Here is a 20,042-nt window from a genome sequence, read left to right as displayed (position 1 = left end):
CACACTATCCAACCCAGCATGTGATGATGGGTCATATAAAGATTCAGTTGCCAAAATATTAGCAAATTTAAAGAATATTTAGAACTCGCTCAATGCGATTAATTGTTCAAAATACAAAACAAGGCATGTTTTTTACTATTTTTATCAATGACCTGATAGAATGGGAAGTGACACAGTATTAGCGCTGTATTAGTCTGTAACTTTGCACACACATTAAGGAGAAAACTTTTGTTTGTTCCTTTCGTTCTCAACCTGGGGGTCGGGCCATTGTTTTTTTCTTTGATTTTTAAGAATGATGTCGGCTAATGTTCCGATTTCTCACGGTGTGACCCGGGCGGGGGGTCCCGAACCCCTCGAGCCCCTTTAACTGTTATAACGGGGGTCGCGGCTCCAAAAGGTTGAGAACCACTGGCCTAGACCATGTGTAGTTGAGATTGTTTGGATTTAATTGAAAGTATAAAAGTCTCTGAACCTTGGGTCGGCGCTGTGTGACTTTCCAGAGGTGAAAAGGTCAATAGAGTTGAGCAAGTCCTAAATATCAATATTTTCAGCTAAAACTACAGCTTATCTATGACAAGCATCATGTAATGGAGGCTTGGAGAACACTGACCTGAAGCACCTACTGTAGGGGGAGGAAATATATCCCTTTAACACTCCGTCCCTTTAACGCTCACCTGAACTGAGCACATTATCTCCAGTTTGGCTTTACCCAAAACTAAAAGCTTGAGATCTGCAGTTGCACTCACAGCTTCTGCAGCTGCTTTACACTAACCCCAGAGTCGTTCGTACCTTTGCCCGGCTTCAGCGTCTGTTCGTACCTTTGCCCGGCTTCAGCGTCTGTACCTTTGCCCGGCTTCAGCGTCTGTTCGTACCTTTGCCCGGCTTCAGCATCTGTTCGTACCTTTGCCCGGCTTCAGCGTCTGTACCTTTGCCCGGCTTCAGCGTCTGTTCGTACCTTTGCCCGGCTTCAGCGTCTGTACCTTTGCCCGGCTTCAGCGTCTGTTCGTACCTTTGCCCGGCTTCAGCGTCTGTTCGTACCTTTGCCCGGCTTCAGCGTCTGTTCGTACCTTTGCCCGGCTTCAGCGTCTGTTTGTACCTTTGCCCGGCTTCAGCGTCTGTTCGTACCTTTGCCCGGCTTCAGCGTCTGTACCTTTGCCCGGCTTCAGCGTCTGTTTGTACCTTTGCCCGGCTTCAGCGTCTGTTCGTACCTTTGCCCGGCTTCAGCGTCTGTTCGTACCTTTGCCCGGCTTCAGCGTCTGTACCTTTGCCCGGCTTCAGCGTCTGTTCGTACCTTTGCCCGGCTTCAGCGTCTGTTTGTACCTTTGCCCGGCTTCAGCGTCTGTTCGTACCTTTGCCCGGCTTCAGCGTCTGTACCTTTGCCCGGCTTCAGCGTCTGTTTGTACCTTTGCCCGGCTTCAGCGTCTGTTCGTACCTTTGCCCGGCTTCAGCGTCTGTACCTTTGCCCGGCTTCAGCGTCTGTTCGTACCTTTGCCCGGCTTCAGCGTCTGTACCTTTGCCCGGCTTCAGCGTCTGTTTGTACCTTTGCCCGGCTTCAGCGTCTGTTCGTACCTTTGCCCGGCTTCAGCGTCTGTACCTTTGCCCGGCTTCAGCGTCTGTTCGTACCTTTGCCCGGCTTCAGCGTCTGTTCGTACCTTTGCCCGGCTTCAGCGTCTGTTCGTACCTTTGCCCGGCTTCAGCGTCTGTTCGTACCTTTGCCCGGCTTCAGCGTCTGTTCGTACCTTTGCCCGGCTTCAGCGTCTGTACCTTTGCCAGGCTTCAGCGTCTGTTTGTACCTTTGCCCGGCTTCAGCGTCTGTACCTTTGCCCGGCTTCAGCGTCTGTTCGTACCTTTGCCCGGCTTCAGCGTCTGTACCTTTGCCCGGCTTCAGCATCTGTACCTTTGCCCGGCTTCAGCGTCTGTTCGTACCTTTGCCCGGCTTCAGCGTCTGTACCTTTGCCCGGCTTCAGCATCTGTACCTTTGCCCGGCTTCAGCGTCTGTTCGTACCTTTGCCCGGCTTCAGCGTCTGTTTGTACCTTTGCCCGGCTTCAGCGTCTGTTCGTACCTTTGCCCGGCTTCAGCGTCTGTTCGTACCTTTGCCCGGCTTCAGCGTCTGTTTGTACCTTTGCCCGGCTTCAGCGTCTGTTCGTACCTTTGCCCGGCTTCAGCGTCTGTTCGTACCTTTGCCCGGCTTCAGCGTCTGTTTGTACCTTTGCCCGGCTTCAGCGTCTGTACCTTTGCCCGGCTTCAGCGTCTGTTTGTACCTTTGCCCGGCTTCAGCGTCTGTACCTTTGCCCGGCTTCAGCGTCTGTTTGTACCTTTGCCCGGCTTCAGCATCTGTACCTTTGCCCGGCTTCAGCATCTGTTCGTACCTTTGCCCGGCTTCAGCGTCTGTACCTTTGCCCGGCTTCAGCGTCTGTTCGTACCTTTGCCCGGCTTCAGCATCTGTTCGTACCTTTCCCCGGCTTCAGCATCTGTACCTTTCCCCGGCTTCAGCATCTGTTCGTACCTTTGCCCGGCTTCAGCATCTGTACCTTTGCCCGGCTTCAGCGTCTGTTCGTACCTTTGCCCGGCTTCAGCGTCTGTTTGTACCTTTGCCCGGCTTCAGCGTCTGTTCGTACCTTTGCCCGGCTTCAGCGTCTGTTCGTACCTTTGCCCGGCTTCAGCGTCTGTTCGTACCTTTGCCCGGCTTCAGCGTCTGTTTGTACCTTTGCCCGGCTTCAGCGTCTGTTCGTACCTTTGCCCGGCTTCAGCGTCTGTTCGTACCTTTGCCCGGCTTCAGCGTCTGTTTGTACCTTTGCCCGGCTTCAGCGTCTGTACCTTTGCCCGGCTTCAGCGTCTGTTCGTACCTTTCCCCGGCTTCAGCATCTGTTCGTACCTTTGCCCGGCTTCAGCGTCTGTTTGTACCTTTGCCCGGCTTCAGCGTCTGTTCGTACCTTTGCCCGGCTTCAGCGTCTGTACCTTTGCCCGGCTTCAGTGTCTGTTCGTACCTTTGCCCGGCTTCAGCGTCTGTTCGTACCTTTGCCCGGCTTCAGCGTCTGTACCTTTGCCCGGCTTCAGCGTCTGTTCGTACCTTTGCCCGGCTTCAGCATCTGTTCGTACCTTTGCCCGGCTTCAGCGTCTGTTTGTACCTTTGCCCGGCTTCAGCGTCTGTTCGTACCTTTGCCCGGCTTCAGCGTCTGTACCTTTGCCCGGCTTCAGTGTCTGTTCGTACCTTTGCCCGGCTTCAGCGTCTGTTCGTACCTTTGCCCGGCTTCAGCGTCTGTTCGTACCTTTCCCCGGCTTCAGCGTCTGTACCTTTCCCCGGCTTCAGCATCTGTACCTTTCCCCGGCTTCAGCATCTGTTCGTACCTTTCCCCGGCTTCAGCGTCTGTTCGTACCTTTCCCCGGCTTCAGCATCTGTACCTTTCCCCGGCTTCAGCATCTGTTCGTACCTTTGCCCGGCTTCAGCGTCTGTACCTTTGCCCGGCTTCAGCGTCTGTTCGTACCTTTGCCCGGCTTCAGCGTCTGTTCGTACCTTTGCCCGGCTTCAGCGTCTGTACCTTTGCCCGGCTTCAGCGTCTGTACCTTTGCCCGGCTTCAGCGTCTGTACCTTTGCCCGGCTTCAGCGTCTGTTCGTACCTTTCCCCGGCTTCAGCGTCTTCTCCTTCTTGTCAGACAGGATCTTGTAGCGGGCGGTTCCGTTGATGCTCTTGGCCTCCACGTTGATGTTGACGGACAGGGTTCTGGGCTCAGAGGCTTCGCTGTGGAGCACGAGGTTCAGCTCCACGTCTTTCCCGTTCACCGGCTTTGACACCTGCGGATACGGAATAAAAATGAAACATTTATAAAGAAGTATTGACAGATGTGCGCCTGCAAATCCAGAACAAACCAATGGAGAAGAATCCACCAGGCTGTGAAAGAGATCCTTCTGTATCTTTACTGTATCGACTGCTGTGTGTTTGGCTCAACAAGGATCTGGACAGGGCCTTTCCTGCAGTCTTTCACACATTGATGGAGCTAAATATTATATGAGTCGGCCCCGAGAGCATTTTCTCCAGTTCAGCCCAAATCTAAAAGGTTTCCGCCTATAGGCCAGTGTAACGCTGCATTTGAAAGCTAAGACCAACAAAACTGAGATAGAAGGATCTTGTTCCTTGCGTTATCGTCACTTCTTTGACATTTTTTGCGTTTTCATCAAACAAAAGTTACGTATCCAAATCACTGAGTTAATATTTTGTCATTTTCCTTCATAAAAAACACATTTCTTTCTTTTTAACAGGTCCTTATTCCGAGTCTGTGTCAGCGCTGTTGATTTTACTCTATAAAGTGCCAAAAACGGAAAAAATATTGTTTTTTTCACTCTAATACACTTTATGTGTGACTTTGGTAGCTCAAAAACGTGTGAAAAGTCACGACATTTCATATATTATTGCGTTTCTTTTCTTTCTTTCAGTCTGAGGAGGCGTGGCGTTGTAGCAAACAGCTGTAAACCCGACACTTCTCACAAGATCGAAACAGTGAGATTTTAACGTTTCTCTGAGTTTTAAAATGGTCAAAATCGGTCTAAGGACGACTGAGAAACATCCTGTTAAAGTCTTCAATCTGAGAACCAGGCTGTTTAAAAGCACACGCCATCGATAACACGCGTGTTTCAAAACGTGTCAACAATGCTGTCCTTGAAAATGTACTTGAAGCAAAGATATTTAGGCATTTTCCTTTTCCCATAACGTCAGTGTCCGTCCAGAGAGGAGTGAATCAGAAAGGAGAGAGTTTCATAAAACACTATTTATCTCAGAATCTAGGAAAAAATCTGTGATTTTGATCAAAACTTGCCTCTGTTTAGCTTAGATTTCTCAGGAATCGAGGCTCGTATAATGAAACTGTTTCCACCTACAGAGAGCTGAGAGTCTCGCCTTTCAAACGGCTCACAGCCTGTGTCCACAGCTATAACACAGAACACGCTGTGGTGCAACAAATATCAGGAAAAATGGTCTGGATTGTTGACACTCAACAGCGAAATCCCTAAAACAGCGCGGCCTCAATGTGTTAAAGAGGGGGTGTTCTGCTTTAAAGAGGGGGTGTTCTGCTTTAAAGAGGGGGTGTTCTGCTTTAAAGAGGGGGTGTTCTGCTTTAAAGAGGGGGTGTTCTGCTTTAAAGAGGGGGTGTTCTGCTTTAAAGAGGGGGTGTTCTGCTTTAAAGAGGGGGTGTTCTGCTTTTGTCAGTCCCATAGCACCAGTCTATATCTCACTACAATGATGACAAACCTTCTGTTGGTCTGTAAATGCTGTAAATTAGAATAACTGCCTTGTATAAAATGTCTCTCTCAAAATGGCTGTAGTGAATGTCTTGAAATAGGCCTCTGTCTCTTTAAGAACCTGAGCCTTTAGACACGCCCCCTCCACACGCTGTCTGTGGCATCAGTGGGGAGGGGGTTCTGCTGAGGAGCAGTGGTTGGTTACTCGGCTGGTGACCAAAGCTCGGAGGCGTCTCCAGGAGGTGGGGGCGTTCCTAGGAGGACTCAGGCAAACCTATCCCTAAAATGGCCGCCATCAGAGTTTTTACAGATTACTCAGAAATACGTGAATGTGCCAAGGCAACACTTCAGCCGTGTTTTTAATGAGTCCTTTAAAATGCACTTCCACTAAAGCGAGCGTTGGTTAAAATGGTGGTGCTGTCGGGAGCCTCTGAATGTAACTAGTAAAGTAACTTGCAATCTAATTTAGTTACTTTTAAAATCAATAAATCAGTGAATCTGTGGCACCAGTGGCAGTAAGTGTTCGAATTGCCTTGTGTGTGAATTGTGCTCCACATATGAACCTGCTTTTCCCCCTCTGCACATCATAACACATGACAACACAGAAACAAGTCTGAACGAGCCTGATTTGCATTTTACCTGATGCCACAAATGTCGTCTCACGCCTACGGGAACTGTTGCATTGTTGCCTTTGCCAAGAAGTGCTAAACAAACAGTGATGAGCTTTAAAGCAACTGGGCCGTACCTTTAAACTCCCACGTGCATTTCTGAACCGGGCGGGACAGAAATACTTTGTGGGTCACCCATGGAGAACACAAAGGTGGCCTAAGGTAAAGCTGATGCGACTTTAATCTCCTGCTACGCCCACACACGGTGACATGCCCTGCGGGGAACAGGTAAAACCAGGCCAAACGGGGAGCGGTGGACTCGGTGAACTTATGGGGCTGGTAAATCTGGATCCAGAACTGATACAGAGATGAGAGAAAGTGTGATCCACTGATACAGAAGTGGATCATTTTGACAAAAGGAATAAACGTCCTGCATTCAGTGAGCGGCTCTTTGTTTGCATGGATGTGTGGTGTTTCTCTCCTGTTCATAGTGTTTCTACTGCATTATTATTCACTTGTATTTTGTGTCTAATCAGGGTTTGTACAGGCACATTTCCATGTTTAATGCCCAAACACCATATTTGAATGCAGCAAATGCAGAAGAACATCAGTGCATGTTTGATTTCTTGACATTTCCAAACATTTGATCCAACAGAGGAAAGAGTATTGGACAAAACTGGCAACTTTTGAGTCAATTTTAGCCAAAACTGCAGCTGAATGTTTTGAACCATTGTTTTGGTTTTGTTTATCAACTAAAACACAGGATTAATCAAAGGACTATGGGCCAGATCTTGTGGTTCATAGCGCAGGCTGTAGAGCAGACGACTGCGCAGACGGTGGCGCTCCTGCAATCTTCAGTGTCAAACCTGCCGCAAAAAGTGGGCAGGACAGAGGGGGGACAGACTCGCATCGCGATGTTGTGGTGCCGCCCCCTCCCCATGCTTTCCCCAGACCTGCGGAAGGCGGTGGTTTGCAGGGGTGGTGAGGGGGGGGGGGTTCTCTTGTACATGCGTAACATGATGCAGCGCAATGTTTAATAAAGATTAAACTGTCCCTCCGCTGCTGCAGATCCAGGTGAGTGGGCGGGACAGAGAGGCCTCGCGCTGGACACCGTTCAATACGCAAAGTTACGAAATGTACAGGATTTAACTGATCAGAAACTGTCATATCGGCTGCGGAGGAGTTACAGAGCTATGCAGCAGCTGCAAGAAAACTGTAGTATTGGAACATTTGAGCTTCAGCTGCAGGATTCAGGAGCGGCTGAATTGGAAAAGAAAAAAAAAGTTGCTCTGCGCCCTGAGCTGTGGCTCCACAAGGAGCATCATCAGGAGGTAAAGACTGACACACGATGGAAACGTCTCCTTAAAACTCAGATCAGACCTGGTGTTGTGGCACTTGAGGCACGTGTGGTTTATTTATGGAAATCTGTTGTTGTTTTGGTGTGAGGGGTGTGTGTGTTGATCTACTGTAGAAAGTAAACCCGTGCGTAACTTACGCTCAAACAGACTTTTCAAGGCAATTTCGCTTTTGTTTTCAATTTGACGTTGATTCTAAGGAAGAAGACGAGGCAGTGGGATGTAAAGAGGAACATAATGTGAACGCTGCCATAGAAGTGTAGCACAAGTGCTGCTTGTAATGAACCAGCCTCAGTCGCCTCTTTTCCTTAAATAACGCCCTCTCATAGCAGCGCAGCCTTTAGCGCAAAACCTGCGCCACATGCAAGATCGCACGTGCACCACGTTGCGTTTAGAGCTGCGCACGGACTGCACCAGTCACAAGATCTGGCCCTAGATGTTTAAAGGGACCATACAGAGTTAAAAAATGTTAAAACCATGTATTTTCCTCCCCCTACATGTTGCCTCTAAAATCCTGCACTGTCACTCAGAAAGGTGTTGATTTGGGTCTGAAGTGCCGTCATGCACGAGCTTAATATAGAAGCTGCAGTTACACGTAAGACCTGAGGTGGCAGTAGCGAGTATAACATTAAATCCCAGGTGATTCAGCTCTGCTTTGAATTGGGAGAACCTCTTGCAGCGCGTCGTCAGCTGAGAACCTCAACACCTCAGGCTGATCACACCTGGGCGTGTGCTGCATAATAATAATAATAAGTCATATGTCATATTCTTTTCAGTAAATTGAGATTAATGTCAGTTTAGTCTGATTTAATGCTTCTTTTATCACGCCTTGAGCTGTCACTGCTTTGAACTGGTTTGATTCATATTCAAAACATAGAAGTTTCTCAGTTAAGGTTGGCCCGTGCTTCTAATCTGAGTCACCTCTTCATTGTGGAGTGCCTCAAGGGTCCATTTTATTTTATTTTCACTTTGATAGATCTCTATTTTCTAGATCTATATGCCACTAAAGTCCAGTTCTTGTTGCATCGTCTCCAAGAAGTTAAGACATGGAGGCCATGTCATATAACATATAAACCATGCTGCCAAATCAAGCTTTGTCCACCTTAAAACTCTAAGCGAGGTCAAAAACTATCACCTTCCTGTGACCTCAAGAAATCCATTCATGCCTTTGTAACTTCGCAACTTGATTCTGTACATTGGTCTTGATCGGAGTTCAGTTTGTCGCCTCCGGGGGAACAAAATGCAGCTGCTCGTCTCCTTACAGGGACCAAACGGCTGCTCTACAGTGGCTTCCTGAACATTACAGGGTCAGGTTTAAAGCAGGGGTGCCCAAAGTGGGGACCGCGGGCCACAGTTCTGTTGGCCCACCAGAGGGTGACCTACTTTTGTGCTGCATGTGGTTAATACTAACTCTCTTCCATTCATTCTCAATGGGAAATATGGATGCAGTTCACTTTTTGGCCACCAGCGTGAAATTGGGGGCGCTGTTTCACTCCTTTCACAAAGTTAAGGAAACACTGTTGTGGCGTCTTGGTGTTTCTCACAGAGCGTTGCACATTTTGCACTATATTGTTACAATTGGTGATTTTGTTCAACTAAAACTGGGCGTTTGCCATAGTTAACATTTGTCTTACTGTAGCATGTTATTTGCATAGATAGAATCAAAAACAAATGTATACCAATAAAGTAACTATTGGCTTGTTGCACGGTGTGGCTATGCTAGTTCCTCTGACCTGAAGTTGTGAGCGCCGGTACTTCCTGTCTGTTTTCTTTTCCTGGAATAATAATCATATTGTGTAAAGATTATGTTGTGGGCGGTGAGTTCCCGGTCGATGATCATTTTCTGTGTTCGAATCATGATGTAACGAGTTCATAAAGGATCGATAGTTTGTTTTGAAGCTAAAGGCTAACATGCTATGAAAAAATATATAAAGGCACTATTTCAAATTGTGTAATGCATTAACCCCTTAACTCCCGCCTGAACCGAGCACATTCTCTCCAGTTTGGCTTTACCCCAATCCAAAAGCTTCTGGAAAAAAGGGGAGAAAATAGCAACAAAACTGAGACGAAAACAATGATGGAAATGTGACAAAAAAGTGAGAAAACATTGACAAAAAAGGGACGAAAAATTGATGAAAAAGTGGCAAAAATGTGACACAAATGTGACAAAAAATGACAAAAATTTGATTAAAAAAATGACCAAAATGTGACAAAAATGCAATAAAACATTGACGAAAAAAAGGACAAAAATGTGATACAAATTTGACCAAAAAAATGACAAAAAAATTGACAGAAAAGGAAAAAAAATTTGACAAAAAAATTACAAAAATGTGACTAAAAAAGACAAACATTTGCTAAAAAAATTGACGGAAAAAATTAAATAAAATGTGACTAAAAAAATGACAAAAAAGCAACAAAGATGAGTTGAACACCCAACAAAAAAATGATGGAAAAAAAAATGTGAGAAAAAAGATCCTCTGGGTTCAGGCGGGAGTTAAGAGGTTAAATTAACTTCAAGACAAACTCCCTGATCCTCACAAACATAAACGTCTCGTCTATGGAAATATTTCTACAGGAACTCACTGGTCTGAGCTCATCTTAATGGAAATGAACACGAACAGGAAGTACTAGCGCCCACAGCTTCAGCTCAGAGGAACTAGCGTAGCCACATTGTGCAACAAGCCGACTACTAAATGCAGTTATGTGTTTCACGCTGGACATCGCCGTATTTGGCCCGCGACCCACAGGCACTTTTTCATTTTGGCCCTCGGAGACAAACAGTTCAGGCACCCCTGGTTTAAAGGGACTATGTGGAGTTTAAAAATGTTAAAATGAAGTACTTTCCTCCCCCTACATGTTGCAGCCATGTCCTAATGTGTCGAATGAGCTCAGACTTTGGGTCACTTCGTGTCTGACCTCCTTTGTTTCATCAGTCTAATATTGGTACCGGATACTTGAAGAGCACCAGCCCTCATTTGTCGGACCCGACCATGCACTCACCTTTCAAGACTTTTTAAATTAAAGAAAGGTCTAAAATCTTTAACAAAAAAAGGAACAGGTCTGGAAGGCTACGTATTTTTTCCTAGGATGATGCCTGTTGTCGTAAGTTTACACTTGTCTGCCATTTTATAAAGACATTTTGAAATCAAGCTTAATCTTTATCACGAATGCACTCTCCCTCCTCCTGCTCCCCTTCACTGCACAGCTGTTTCAATGAAGAGGATGTGGTGAAGCTATGGCGAGTGCTTTTACTTCCCGGTGAAAGGAAACACACACACACACTCACCTCCTCAAATTTCAGAGAGACTTTTGGGAGATTGACCGGAGGCTTTTCGGGTTCGGGTTGAGGTTCTTCTCCTTCGTCCTCACTGTCTTCAAACTCCTCCTCTTCCCAGTCTTCATCGTCGTCTTTCGTGTACTCTCGGGTGATGGCGTATTTGAAGACAGACCTCTCCTTTTCGCTTCCTGTAGGAAAAAAAAGTTTGTGTTTATGTTACAGCTACATTGCCTCAAACGTTCCCACATGACTCCAAAGAGGACACATGTGGTTTCCTCACTGCAAATGACTTTGTTTCAGAACTGCTGAGGCTTGTCTCTGTGCTGTTTGGCATATTGTGAGCGGATACTCTGTGACGTAATGGCTTTGTTCAGTCGACTCGATCAACAAAGTGTTTCACATCAGTCACTGAAGTGAGCCAGTGTTCATTTAGACAACATATTTTAGTTTAGTTCTAGTCGTCTGACTAAAATGTAATTTTAGTCAGACTGATAAAACAAAGGAGGTCAGACACGAAGTGACCCAAAGTCTGAGCTCATTCGACACATTAGGACATGGCTGGAACATGTAGGGGGAGGAAAATACTTCATTTTAACATTTTTAAACCCAAACTTTTTATCTCCGAGGGCCAAAATGAAAAAGTGCCAGTGGGTCGCGGGCCAAATACGGCGATGTCCAGCGTGAAACATATAACTGCATTTAGTAATAGTTACTTTATTGGTATACATTTGTTTTTGATTCTATCTATGCAAAAAACATGCTACAGTAAAACAAATGTTAACTATGGCAAAAGCCCAGTTTTAGTTGAACAAAATCACCAATTGTAACAATATAGTGCAAAATGTGCAACGCTCTGTGAGAAACACCAAGACTCCACCACAGCGTTTCCTTAACTTTGCGAAAGGAGTGAAACAGCGCCCCCATCTTGACTAAAATGTAATTTAATTTTAGTCAAGATTTAGTCAAAAAACCTTTTCAATTTTAGTCTAGTTTTAGTCGACTAAAATTGCATGTCAATTTAGTCGACTAAATTTAAGACTAATTTAGTCGACTTATATTTATAATATTGATTATAATCATGTTTAATGTTGTTCCTCTGCTTCATGGAGCTGCTCCACATGAACTAAGCTCAGAGCTGATGCAGTAAACTCTGGTTCCAGCCTTCAGAGCCGTGCACGGTCAGGCTCCCTCTTATCTCAGTGCTCTGGTCCAGCCTTACACCCTGTGAGGCTCTGAGGTCTGAGGATCAGAATCTACTAAAGGTTCCATGTACGAGTTTTGGTACCAGAGGCGACCGATCCTTCCAGGCTCTGGAATGATCTTCCGCCCTCTTTGCGCTGTATTGACTCTGTTGATTCTTTCAAAAGCTTAACTTAAGACACATTTATTTGTTCAAGCTTTTAATGAGCTACTTTTGGGCGGCTATGATTTCTGTGCTGTTTTGACCCTTTTTATATTGTATGTAATTTCTGCTTTTACTGTGTTGTGAAGCACTTTGTGGCCTTTGTCTGTGAAAGGAGCTATAGAAATAAAGATTACTTACTTACTTACTAGTGAATTTACATGATCTGAGGCTCTTTCAGACGCTCAATACAAGTTTGGATGATTTTAGTCTCTCCTTTTCATTTTTATTTGTCTTGTTTTAGTCGACTCAAATATCTGGACATTTTAGTCACAGTTTTAGTCTCATAAGAAACTTTTCATTTAGTTTTAGTCCAATTTTAGTCACAAAAATATCACTTTGACTAAAATTAAGACTAAATATTTTAGTCGACGACATTAACTCTGAAGTGAGCTCTGATGTTGTAAGTCCTTACGCTGATTGTGGTTCCTCTTGTTTTATGCAGAACAACCTACCGTATGTTCCCGACTATAAATCGCACTTTTTTTCATAGTTTGGCTGAGGGTGCGTCTTATACTCCAGAGCGACTAATGTGTGATTTTTCCCCCGCTGCAGGCTAATCGAGCCGTTTGGAGAGAGCGAGGTCACTGCAGTGAAGTAAACAAAACAAGCTCACCACGGGCTTAAAGCCACAGCTGGAGGAGCGAGTCCCCACGTCTGTCCCCAGGGAGTTTCCAAGGCAGTTGATTTGGGTTTTCGCTATAGTTTTCTGAACTGTTTATGTGACGTTAAAGGGATGTTTCAGGATGTTTGACATAGGGCCTCATTTCCTCGTTATCCAGAGTGTTGCTGAATTCTGAAGGTATTTTTTTTTGTAATAGGCTATAGGCACAGTTTCCTCACGTGACGTCTTCCTGGACAGTCAGACCTGGACTTCCTGTCGCTGATCGTTTACATTCAGCAGGTTCCCACAAACATAGAGAAGCTCAGGATCTGGTGAAGGACGAGTCACTGATGGAGTCACAGAAACGTGTTACAAACATCATGTTCTCTGTGAATCTGCCCCAAAGGAAACGCCAGCGCTCGTGAGGGGCGGAGCTTTATCTCAGAGCTAAAGGCTAGTGTTAAAAAATGATAATATAACATGTAAACAAGTCAATATTATTTAAACTAACAGGACGATCCTTTTTCGCGCAGGCTCGTTCAAAACTTTGCGCTAGTTTTATTTTTTATTTTGTGTTAGCCGCGTTAGCTGCGTTAGCTGCGTTAGCTGCGTTAGCCGCGTTAGCCGCGTTAGCCGCGTTAGCTTCAAGACAAAAACATCCACCGTTATGAACACGCAGTTTCCTCCAGTGAAGTCGTTACGTCTCATGTAATATTTTCTAACCTGCTCCGTCACATCTGAGCTTTTACTCGCTGTCCTTTACCAGATCTTAAGCTATCGCTTCATTTCTGTGGGACCTGCTCATTTCAATGGGAAGAGAGAGCGGACAGGAAGGACAGCGTCTGGCTGACTGTCCAGGCGGAAACACGTGTGCATATAGCCCATTCATGCAGTTCTTTATTTGAAGAGTTTCGTGGTGCTAGGCTAGTGCAAGGCTAGTGCATGTCTATGGTATCAGCTAGCCTGCATTAAAAACAGTGTGACCCGCTCCACAGAGCACCTGAGGCAGATCACCTATAACACCAGACTAACCATACAAAAGCTTTATTCCTTGTGCCTGACCTTCTTTGTGCTTGTAGCGCGAGGTGATGGTCCTGCGTTTGTTTGAGCCCACAGACTTGGTGGAGATGTTCTGACCCACTCGCTTCGGGTCCGACCAAAACAACTCCTTGGAACCATCGGCTTTCACCTTAAAAACAAACAAAACGCAAATATTAATGAATGTAGTATAAAGTCATTTATTCAAGTCACTTACAGCAAAACCTCTGCAGTAAATACATTTTCTGTGTCACCAGAGCCGACTCAACCGTCCCACAGGCCCCTGGGCAAACCATGAAAGATAAGCCCCCCCCCCACCCACACCCACTAACTCTAACCCGAGATGGCTCCACTGCACACTCAGCTGACTCATTAATGTGAGCCAAACCTTTCTCATGGGGGGCCACATATTGGAGCGTACACGGGGTAAAGGGCCGGGGGCGGGGGTTAGTTAAACCTTCGAGTAGCAGAGGTTTAAATTGTGCCTCATGCCTTTATTTATGCTTAAAACCTTCATGCAGCTCAGTCTCACAACAACATGCTGGTTTTTAGGTTAGAATTATTACATATTAGATAAAACGGACCGTCTTTGATGATGTGAACCGATTCAGCAAGAGCCCGAGGGCCACCAAACATTGGTCTGAGGGCCACATTTGGCCCGCGGGCCACACTGGATTTAACCAGAGCTTAATGTTGTTCGTGCTGCAGCGTCTGCAGTGTTTACAACATACAGGCTAATGATGCTAAGCTAGCAGCTAACTCAAGGCTAACAGTTCTGGCGATTCTTATTCATCTGAAAAACTGACCCAGCGACTAAAAAGTCCTCAGAAAATCCAGATTAAAGACATACAGCATGTTTATAAAGAGCCCAAATGAGCTGCAGCAGAACAATGAAAACACTGGATAAGATACAATAAACACACGAGAAAATCCACACAGAGGCAAAAAGACAATTCAGCTGCAATAATAAATGCCTTCTCACATCAGTATTCAGGGTAGAAATCGTGGCAAAAATAAGGGGAAATTATGGGGGAAAAAAGGCATAAATGAAGGGGACATGGGGAAAATTTGGGAAAACAAGATAAAACTGGGGCAAAAATAAGAAGACATTTGTAAAAAAAACAAAAAAAATGGGACAAATGGGGCAAACATTTGGCAAAACATTAAAAAAATATTGGGAAATCAGGGGGGGAACATTTATTTCAGCTGAAACAACCAAGTCACTTTTTTAATGCTGTTTCTGGACCAACAGAATCAGCACCTGCTTTCGTTTATTTTCTCAATACCTGTTGTGCTCCGGTTCGCAGCCCCACAGTCTCTCCCACAAACACCGAGTTCCTCCTCAGAAACATAACGAGATGATCCGTACCAGATAGTCGTGGCAGTCGGCGTTGACCTCAGCAAACACAAATGGAACGTCATAATCCTTATCCGTGTTACCGTCAAGAATGGCTCTGACCGCCGCGGGGCCACACTGGTACGTTCCTGAGGGGGAAGGACAGAAGTCGTTGTCAGTGATGGATTTAGAAACATCTGGATCTGGGTCTCATGACACATTTCCCCACAGGGACGATAAAGATAAAGCTCGTATTGGCGAGCTGTACCTCCGCTTAGCTCCTGAGGCGTCGGGTCCAGGACTTGCCATCCGTCAAACTTGACATCTGCCAGATCCGGCCTCTTCATCCAGCCCTCGCACCACACATGGAAGTTCCTGCACACACGTCAGTCTGTGTGATTTTACAGCCTCTGGCCGTCAGAAGCATCAGATCTACAGCGCTGGTCATCTCGCGTCCAGGGTTTAGACAAGTCAAGTTTAATGCTGGGAAACTGCAGCTGTTTTACATCATCATTTTGGTATTTTCAATGAACTTGTCCAGTAAAAATATTGAGTGACGTCATCATTTATCAGAACATTTAGATTTAATGTTTTGAATCCAATACGAGCGATGGCGATGTCGTCACATCCGGGGCCGTGGTCGGCGTTTTATCTAAGAATCCTGTGATCGAACAAAAACAATGTCCATAAACGTCCATTAAATGTTATATTCTACCTCACTTTGAACACGCATCACCTGCCTGGGCCGCCTTAAATGTCACACAGACTAACCGCTTGGAAAAACTCCAACGCCGAGCCATTAGGATCACACATAACACTACACTACACTACATTACTCCTAAACACAACCAGTTACAGATGAGGACGATGAAGAACTCCTCTAAAACACAGGAGAAGCTTTGCAGTTCTGTGCTGTTACGAGGATTACTACCAAAGGCTCTCCAGTCCCTGTGTCCAACCATTAAAAGAACTCCTACTGAAACACGGAATAAAACACTTGTCCATCTGGGATAGAGTTCCCCACGAGTCGAGCGCTGGACCGATCACTGGACTGATCACTGGACCGATCTCCATTTCTATTTTCCACAAAGCTACTACACAAAATTCCAGAACTGTGGGACTGTCCTGCTTTGGACTGTTTTAAAAACAAATGATGGGACATTGATAAGAGGCTGATCTTTGATGCTATGTTTTAATGAACCCAGCCGTCAATGCCTTTGGGCACCACGTTTCTACTTTAAAGTTGTAATAAAAATAAATAAATAAATAAAAACAGGGCATTGCTTCTCTTGTGCTGTAACAGATCTATCATTTATAAAACCGTGTCAGAGGCCTGGAGGCTTCAGCTGCTGCCGAACATTCACCAAAACATCCAATAACAGCGATCGCTCGTATGCCTTGATTTGGATAAATGAATTGAATGACTTAATGCTTGTCGATCCCCAGCAGAAACCCTGACATCCTCTGTCCTGACTATTGGATGAGGACGTTTGGGGCGTCTCTGCTCAGACTGCTGCGTCTGTGACCCGGGCTCGGATAAAGCAGAAGAACATGGGTGGATGGACGTTCGTGGAGGAGAAGGAGGAACATGTAACATATGGAGGGCCTCAGCATAAGATAAGATAATACATAATACATAAGATAATACATGCACAATTACAGGCGTGTTTTCAACATCTGAACATGGTAAAAACTGATCAAAGTCAGACTAAAAGCTAAAGGTCTGTGAAGTTTCCTCACCAGACGCTGTCCGGAGACGGGATCTCCTCCACTCCGTAGTCTGCGTGGTACTGGTCGATGATCAGGTTCTTGTCGCAGTCGTGGGCAGACTCATAGTTAGTGATCACTCGACACGGGATGCCCAGAGTTCGCAGCACTGGAACAAAGACAAGACGTCAGGACCAGAGCGAGGACAGAGAGGAGCGTCCCTGAACCAAGAGCACAGAGAGTCCAGAGAGAAAGATGGTTTTCACTTTCAAAAATGTATGTCACGTTTAATGTAACTTATAATATCAAGAAACAAGCCTTTTATGTGCAGTAATCTACAGCCTGTGTCAGCGACATGTGTAATTTAGTAAAAGATGCAACATTATGTCATACACTATGCACACAGTGATAAACAGTGGTGCAGAACGTGAGCTGTGGCCATAATGCTGAGGTCAGGGCTGCCACAGGACAAATATATCCATAGATACAAAGATACTGACCTGAGAACATTTTAAATTTACAATATAATCCTAATTTATGCACACATGGTTGTGCTGTTTAAACAAAATTAATTCAAAAACTACATGTCTCAAGGCGCCTGAATCGTGATATGTAAATACGTTTGTCTAACCATTGTCTTCATTCAGAACGTATCACAACATGCTCTAACTGCTCCTATAAAAGGCTTAAACTACACACTGAGCTTATCCAGTTAAAGAAAACCCTCATCTGTGCACCTATAAGATTCTTTCTTCTTAAAATTCAGAATATATCTTTCAGAATGGAAACTCTATCACGATACTCTCGTGATTTCGTATGTGAAGTTGTCGGCCCCGGCCTTTTCTCGTGTCACTCTCGACTCTTCGCTTTAACTTGGATCTGTTGTCTGGAGCTAAAGAGATCCATAACTGGAGCTAAAGAGATCCATAACTGGAGCTAAAGAGATCCATAACTGGAGCTAAAGAGGTCCATAACTGGAGCTAAAGAGGTCCATAACTGGAGCTAAAGAGATCCATAACTGGAGCTAAAGAGGTCCATAACTGGAGCTAAAGAGGTCCATAACTGGAGCTAAAGAGATCCATAACTGGAGCTAAAGAGGTCCATAACTGGAGCTAAAGAGATCCTTAACTGGAGCTAAAGAGATCCATAACTGGAGCTAAAGAGATCCATAACTGGAGCTGAAGAGGTCCATAACTGGAGCTAAAGAGGTCCATAACTGGAGCTAAAGAGATCCATAACTGGAGCTAAAGAGGTCCATAACTGGAGCTAAAGAGGTCCATAACTGGAGCTAAAGAGGTCCATAACTGGAGCTAAAGAGGTCCATAACTGGAGCTAAAGAGATCCATAACTGGAGCTAAAGAGATCCATAACTGGAGCTAAAGAGATCCATAACTGGAGCTAAAGAGGTCCATAACTGGAGCTAAAGAGATCCATAACTGGAGCTAAAGAGATCCATAACTGGAGCTAAAGAGGTCCATAACTGGAGCTAAAGAGATCCATAACTGGAGCTAAAGAGGTCCATAACTGGAGCTAAAGAGATCCATAACTGGAGCTAAAGAGATCCATAACTGGAGCTAAAGAGGTCCATAACTGGAGCTAAAGAGATCCATAACTGGAGCTAAAGAGATCCATAACTGGAGCTAAAGAGATCCATAACTGGAGCTAAAGAGATCCATAACTGGAGCTAAAGAGATCCATAACTGGAGCTAAAGAGATCCATAACTGGAGCTAAAGAGGTCCATAACTGGAGCTAAAGAGATCCATAACTGGAGCTAAAGAGATCCATAACTGGAGCTAAAGAGATCCATAACTGGAGCTAAAGAGATCCATAACTGGAGCTAAAGAGATCCATAACTGGAGCTAAAGAGATCCATAACTGGAGCTAAAGAGATCCATAACTGGAGCTAAAGAGATCCATAACTGGAGCTAAAGAGATCCATAACTGGAGCTAAAGAGGTCCATAACTGGAGCTAAAGAGGTCCATAACTGGAGCTAAAGAGGTCCATAACTGGAGCTAAAGAGGTCCATAACTGGAGCTAAAGAGATCCATAACTGGAGCTAAAGAGATCCATAACTGGAGCTAAAGAGGTCCATAACTGGAGCTAAAGAGGTCCATAACTGGAGCTAAAGAGATCCATAACTGGAGCTAAAGAGATCCATAACTGGAGCTAAAGAGATCCATAACTGGAGCTAAAGAGATCCATAACTGGAGCTAAAGAGATCCATAACTGGAGCTAAAGAGGTCCATAACTGGAGCTAAAGAGGTCCATAACTGGAGCTAAAGAGATCCATAACTGGAGCTAAAGAGATCCATAACTGGAGCTAAAGAGATCCATAACTGGAGCTAAAGAGATCCATAACTGGAGCTAAAGAGGTCCATAACTGGAGCTAAAGAGATCCATAACTGGAGCTAAAGAGATCCATAACTGGAGCTAAAGAGATCCATAACTGGAGCTAAAGAGATCCATAACTGGAGCTAAAGAGATCCATAACTGGAGCTAAAGAGGTCCATAACTGGAGCTAAAGAGGTCCATAACTGGAGCTAAAGAGATCCATAACTGGAGCTAAAGAGATCCATAACTGGAGCTAAAGAGGTCCATAACTGGAGCTAAAGAGGTCCATAACTGGAGCTAAAGAGGTCCATAACTGGAGCTAAAGAGGTCCATAACTGGAGCTAAAGAGATCCATAACTGGAGCTAAAGAGATCCATAACTGGAGCTAAAGAGGTCCATAACTGGAGCTAAAGAGATCCATAACTGGAGCTAAAGAGATCCATAACTGGAGCTAAAGAGGTCCATAACTGGAGCTAAAGAGATCCATAACTGGAGCTAAAGAGATCCATAACTGGAGCTAAAGAGACCCATAACTGGAGCTAAAGAGATCCATAACTGGAGCTAAAGAGGTCCATAACTGGAGCTAAAGAGATCCATAACTGGAGCTAAAGAGATCCATAACTGGAGCTAAAGAGATCCATAACTGGAGCTAAAGAGGTCCATAACTGGAGCTAAAGAGATCCATAACTGGAGCTAAAGAGATCCATAACTGGAGCTGAAGAGATCCATAACTGGAGCTAAAGAGGTCCATAACTGGAGCTAAAGAGATCCATAACTGGAGCTAAAGAGATCCATAACTGGAGCTAAAGAGATCCATAACTGGAGCTAAAGAGATCCATAACTGGAGCTAAAGAGATCCATAACTGGAGCTAAAGAGATCCATAACTGGAGCTAAAGAGATCCATAACTGGAGCTAAAGAGATCCATAACTGGAGCTAAAGAGATCCATAACTGGAGCTAAAGAGATCCATAACTGGAGCTAAAGAGATCCATAACTGGAGCTAAAGAGGTCCATAACTGGAGCTAAAGAGATCCATAACTGGAGCTAAAGAGATCCATAACTGGAGCTAAAGAGATCCATAACTGGAGCTAAAGAGATCCATAACTGGAGCTAAAGAGATCCATAACTGGAGCTAAAGAGATCCATA

At 45.1% G+C, this 20,042-nt stretch overlaps 1 protein-coding gene across 1 annotated transcript in view; it reads right to left on the bottom strand.

The window, feature by feature from the left end:
- The window catches only part of LOC306979819 (protein-glutamine gamma-glutamyltransferase E-like), a 45,158-nt gene that overhangs the window by 7,188 nt on the left and 17,928 nt on the right, over positions 1 to 20,042 (bottom strand). Inside the window, exons 7-12 of the mRNA XM_079578945.1 lie at positions 16,595 to 16,730; positions 15,123 to 15,229; positions 14,888 to 15,003; positions 13,543 to 13,669; positions 10,484 to 10,662; positions 3,620 to 3,794 (exon numbers count right to left, since the gene is read on the bottom strand). Of these exons, the coding sequence (XP_079435071.1) occupies positions 3,620 to 3,794; positions 10,484 to 10,662; positions 13,543 to 13,669; positions 14,888 to 15,003; positions 15,123 to 15,229; positions 16,595 to 16,730 (840 nt within the window). The remainder of the gene's footprint in view (positions 1 to 3,619; positions 3,795 to 10,483; positions 10,663 to 13,542; positions 13,670 to 14,887; positions 15,004 to 15,122; positions 15,230 to 16,594; positions 16,731 to 20,042) is intronic.

The sequence above is a fragment of the Gobius niger genome (assembly GCF_951799975.1).
Source record: "Gobius niger genome assembly, chromosome: 20".
NCBI lineage: Eukaryota > Metazoa > Chordata > Actinopteri > Gobiiformes > Gobiidae > Gobius > Gobius niger.
The sequence above is the reverse complement of the archived record's forward strand: the minus strand, read 5'-3'. Positions and strand labels throughout refer to the sequence as shown.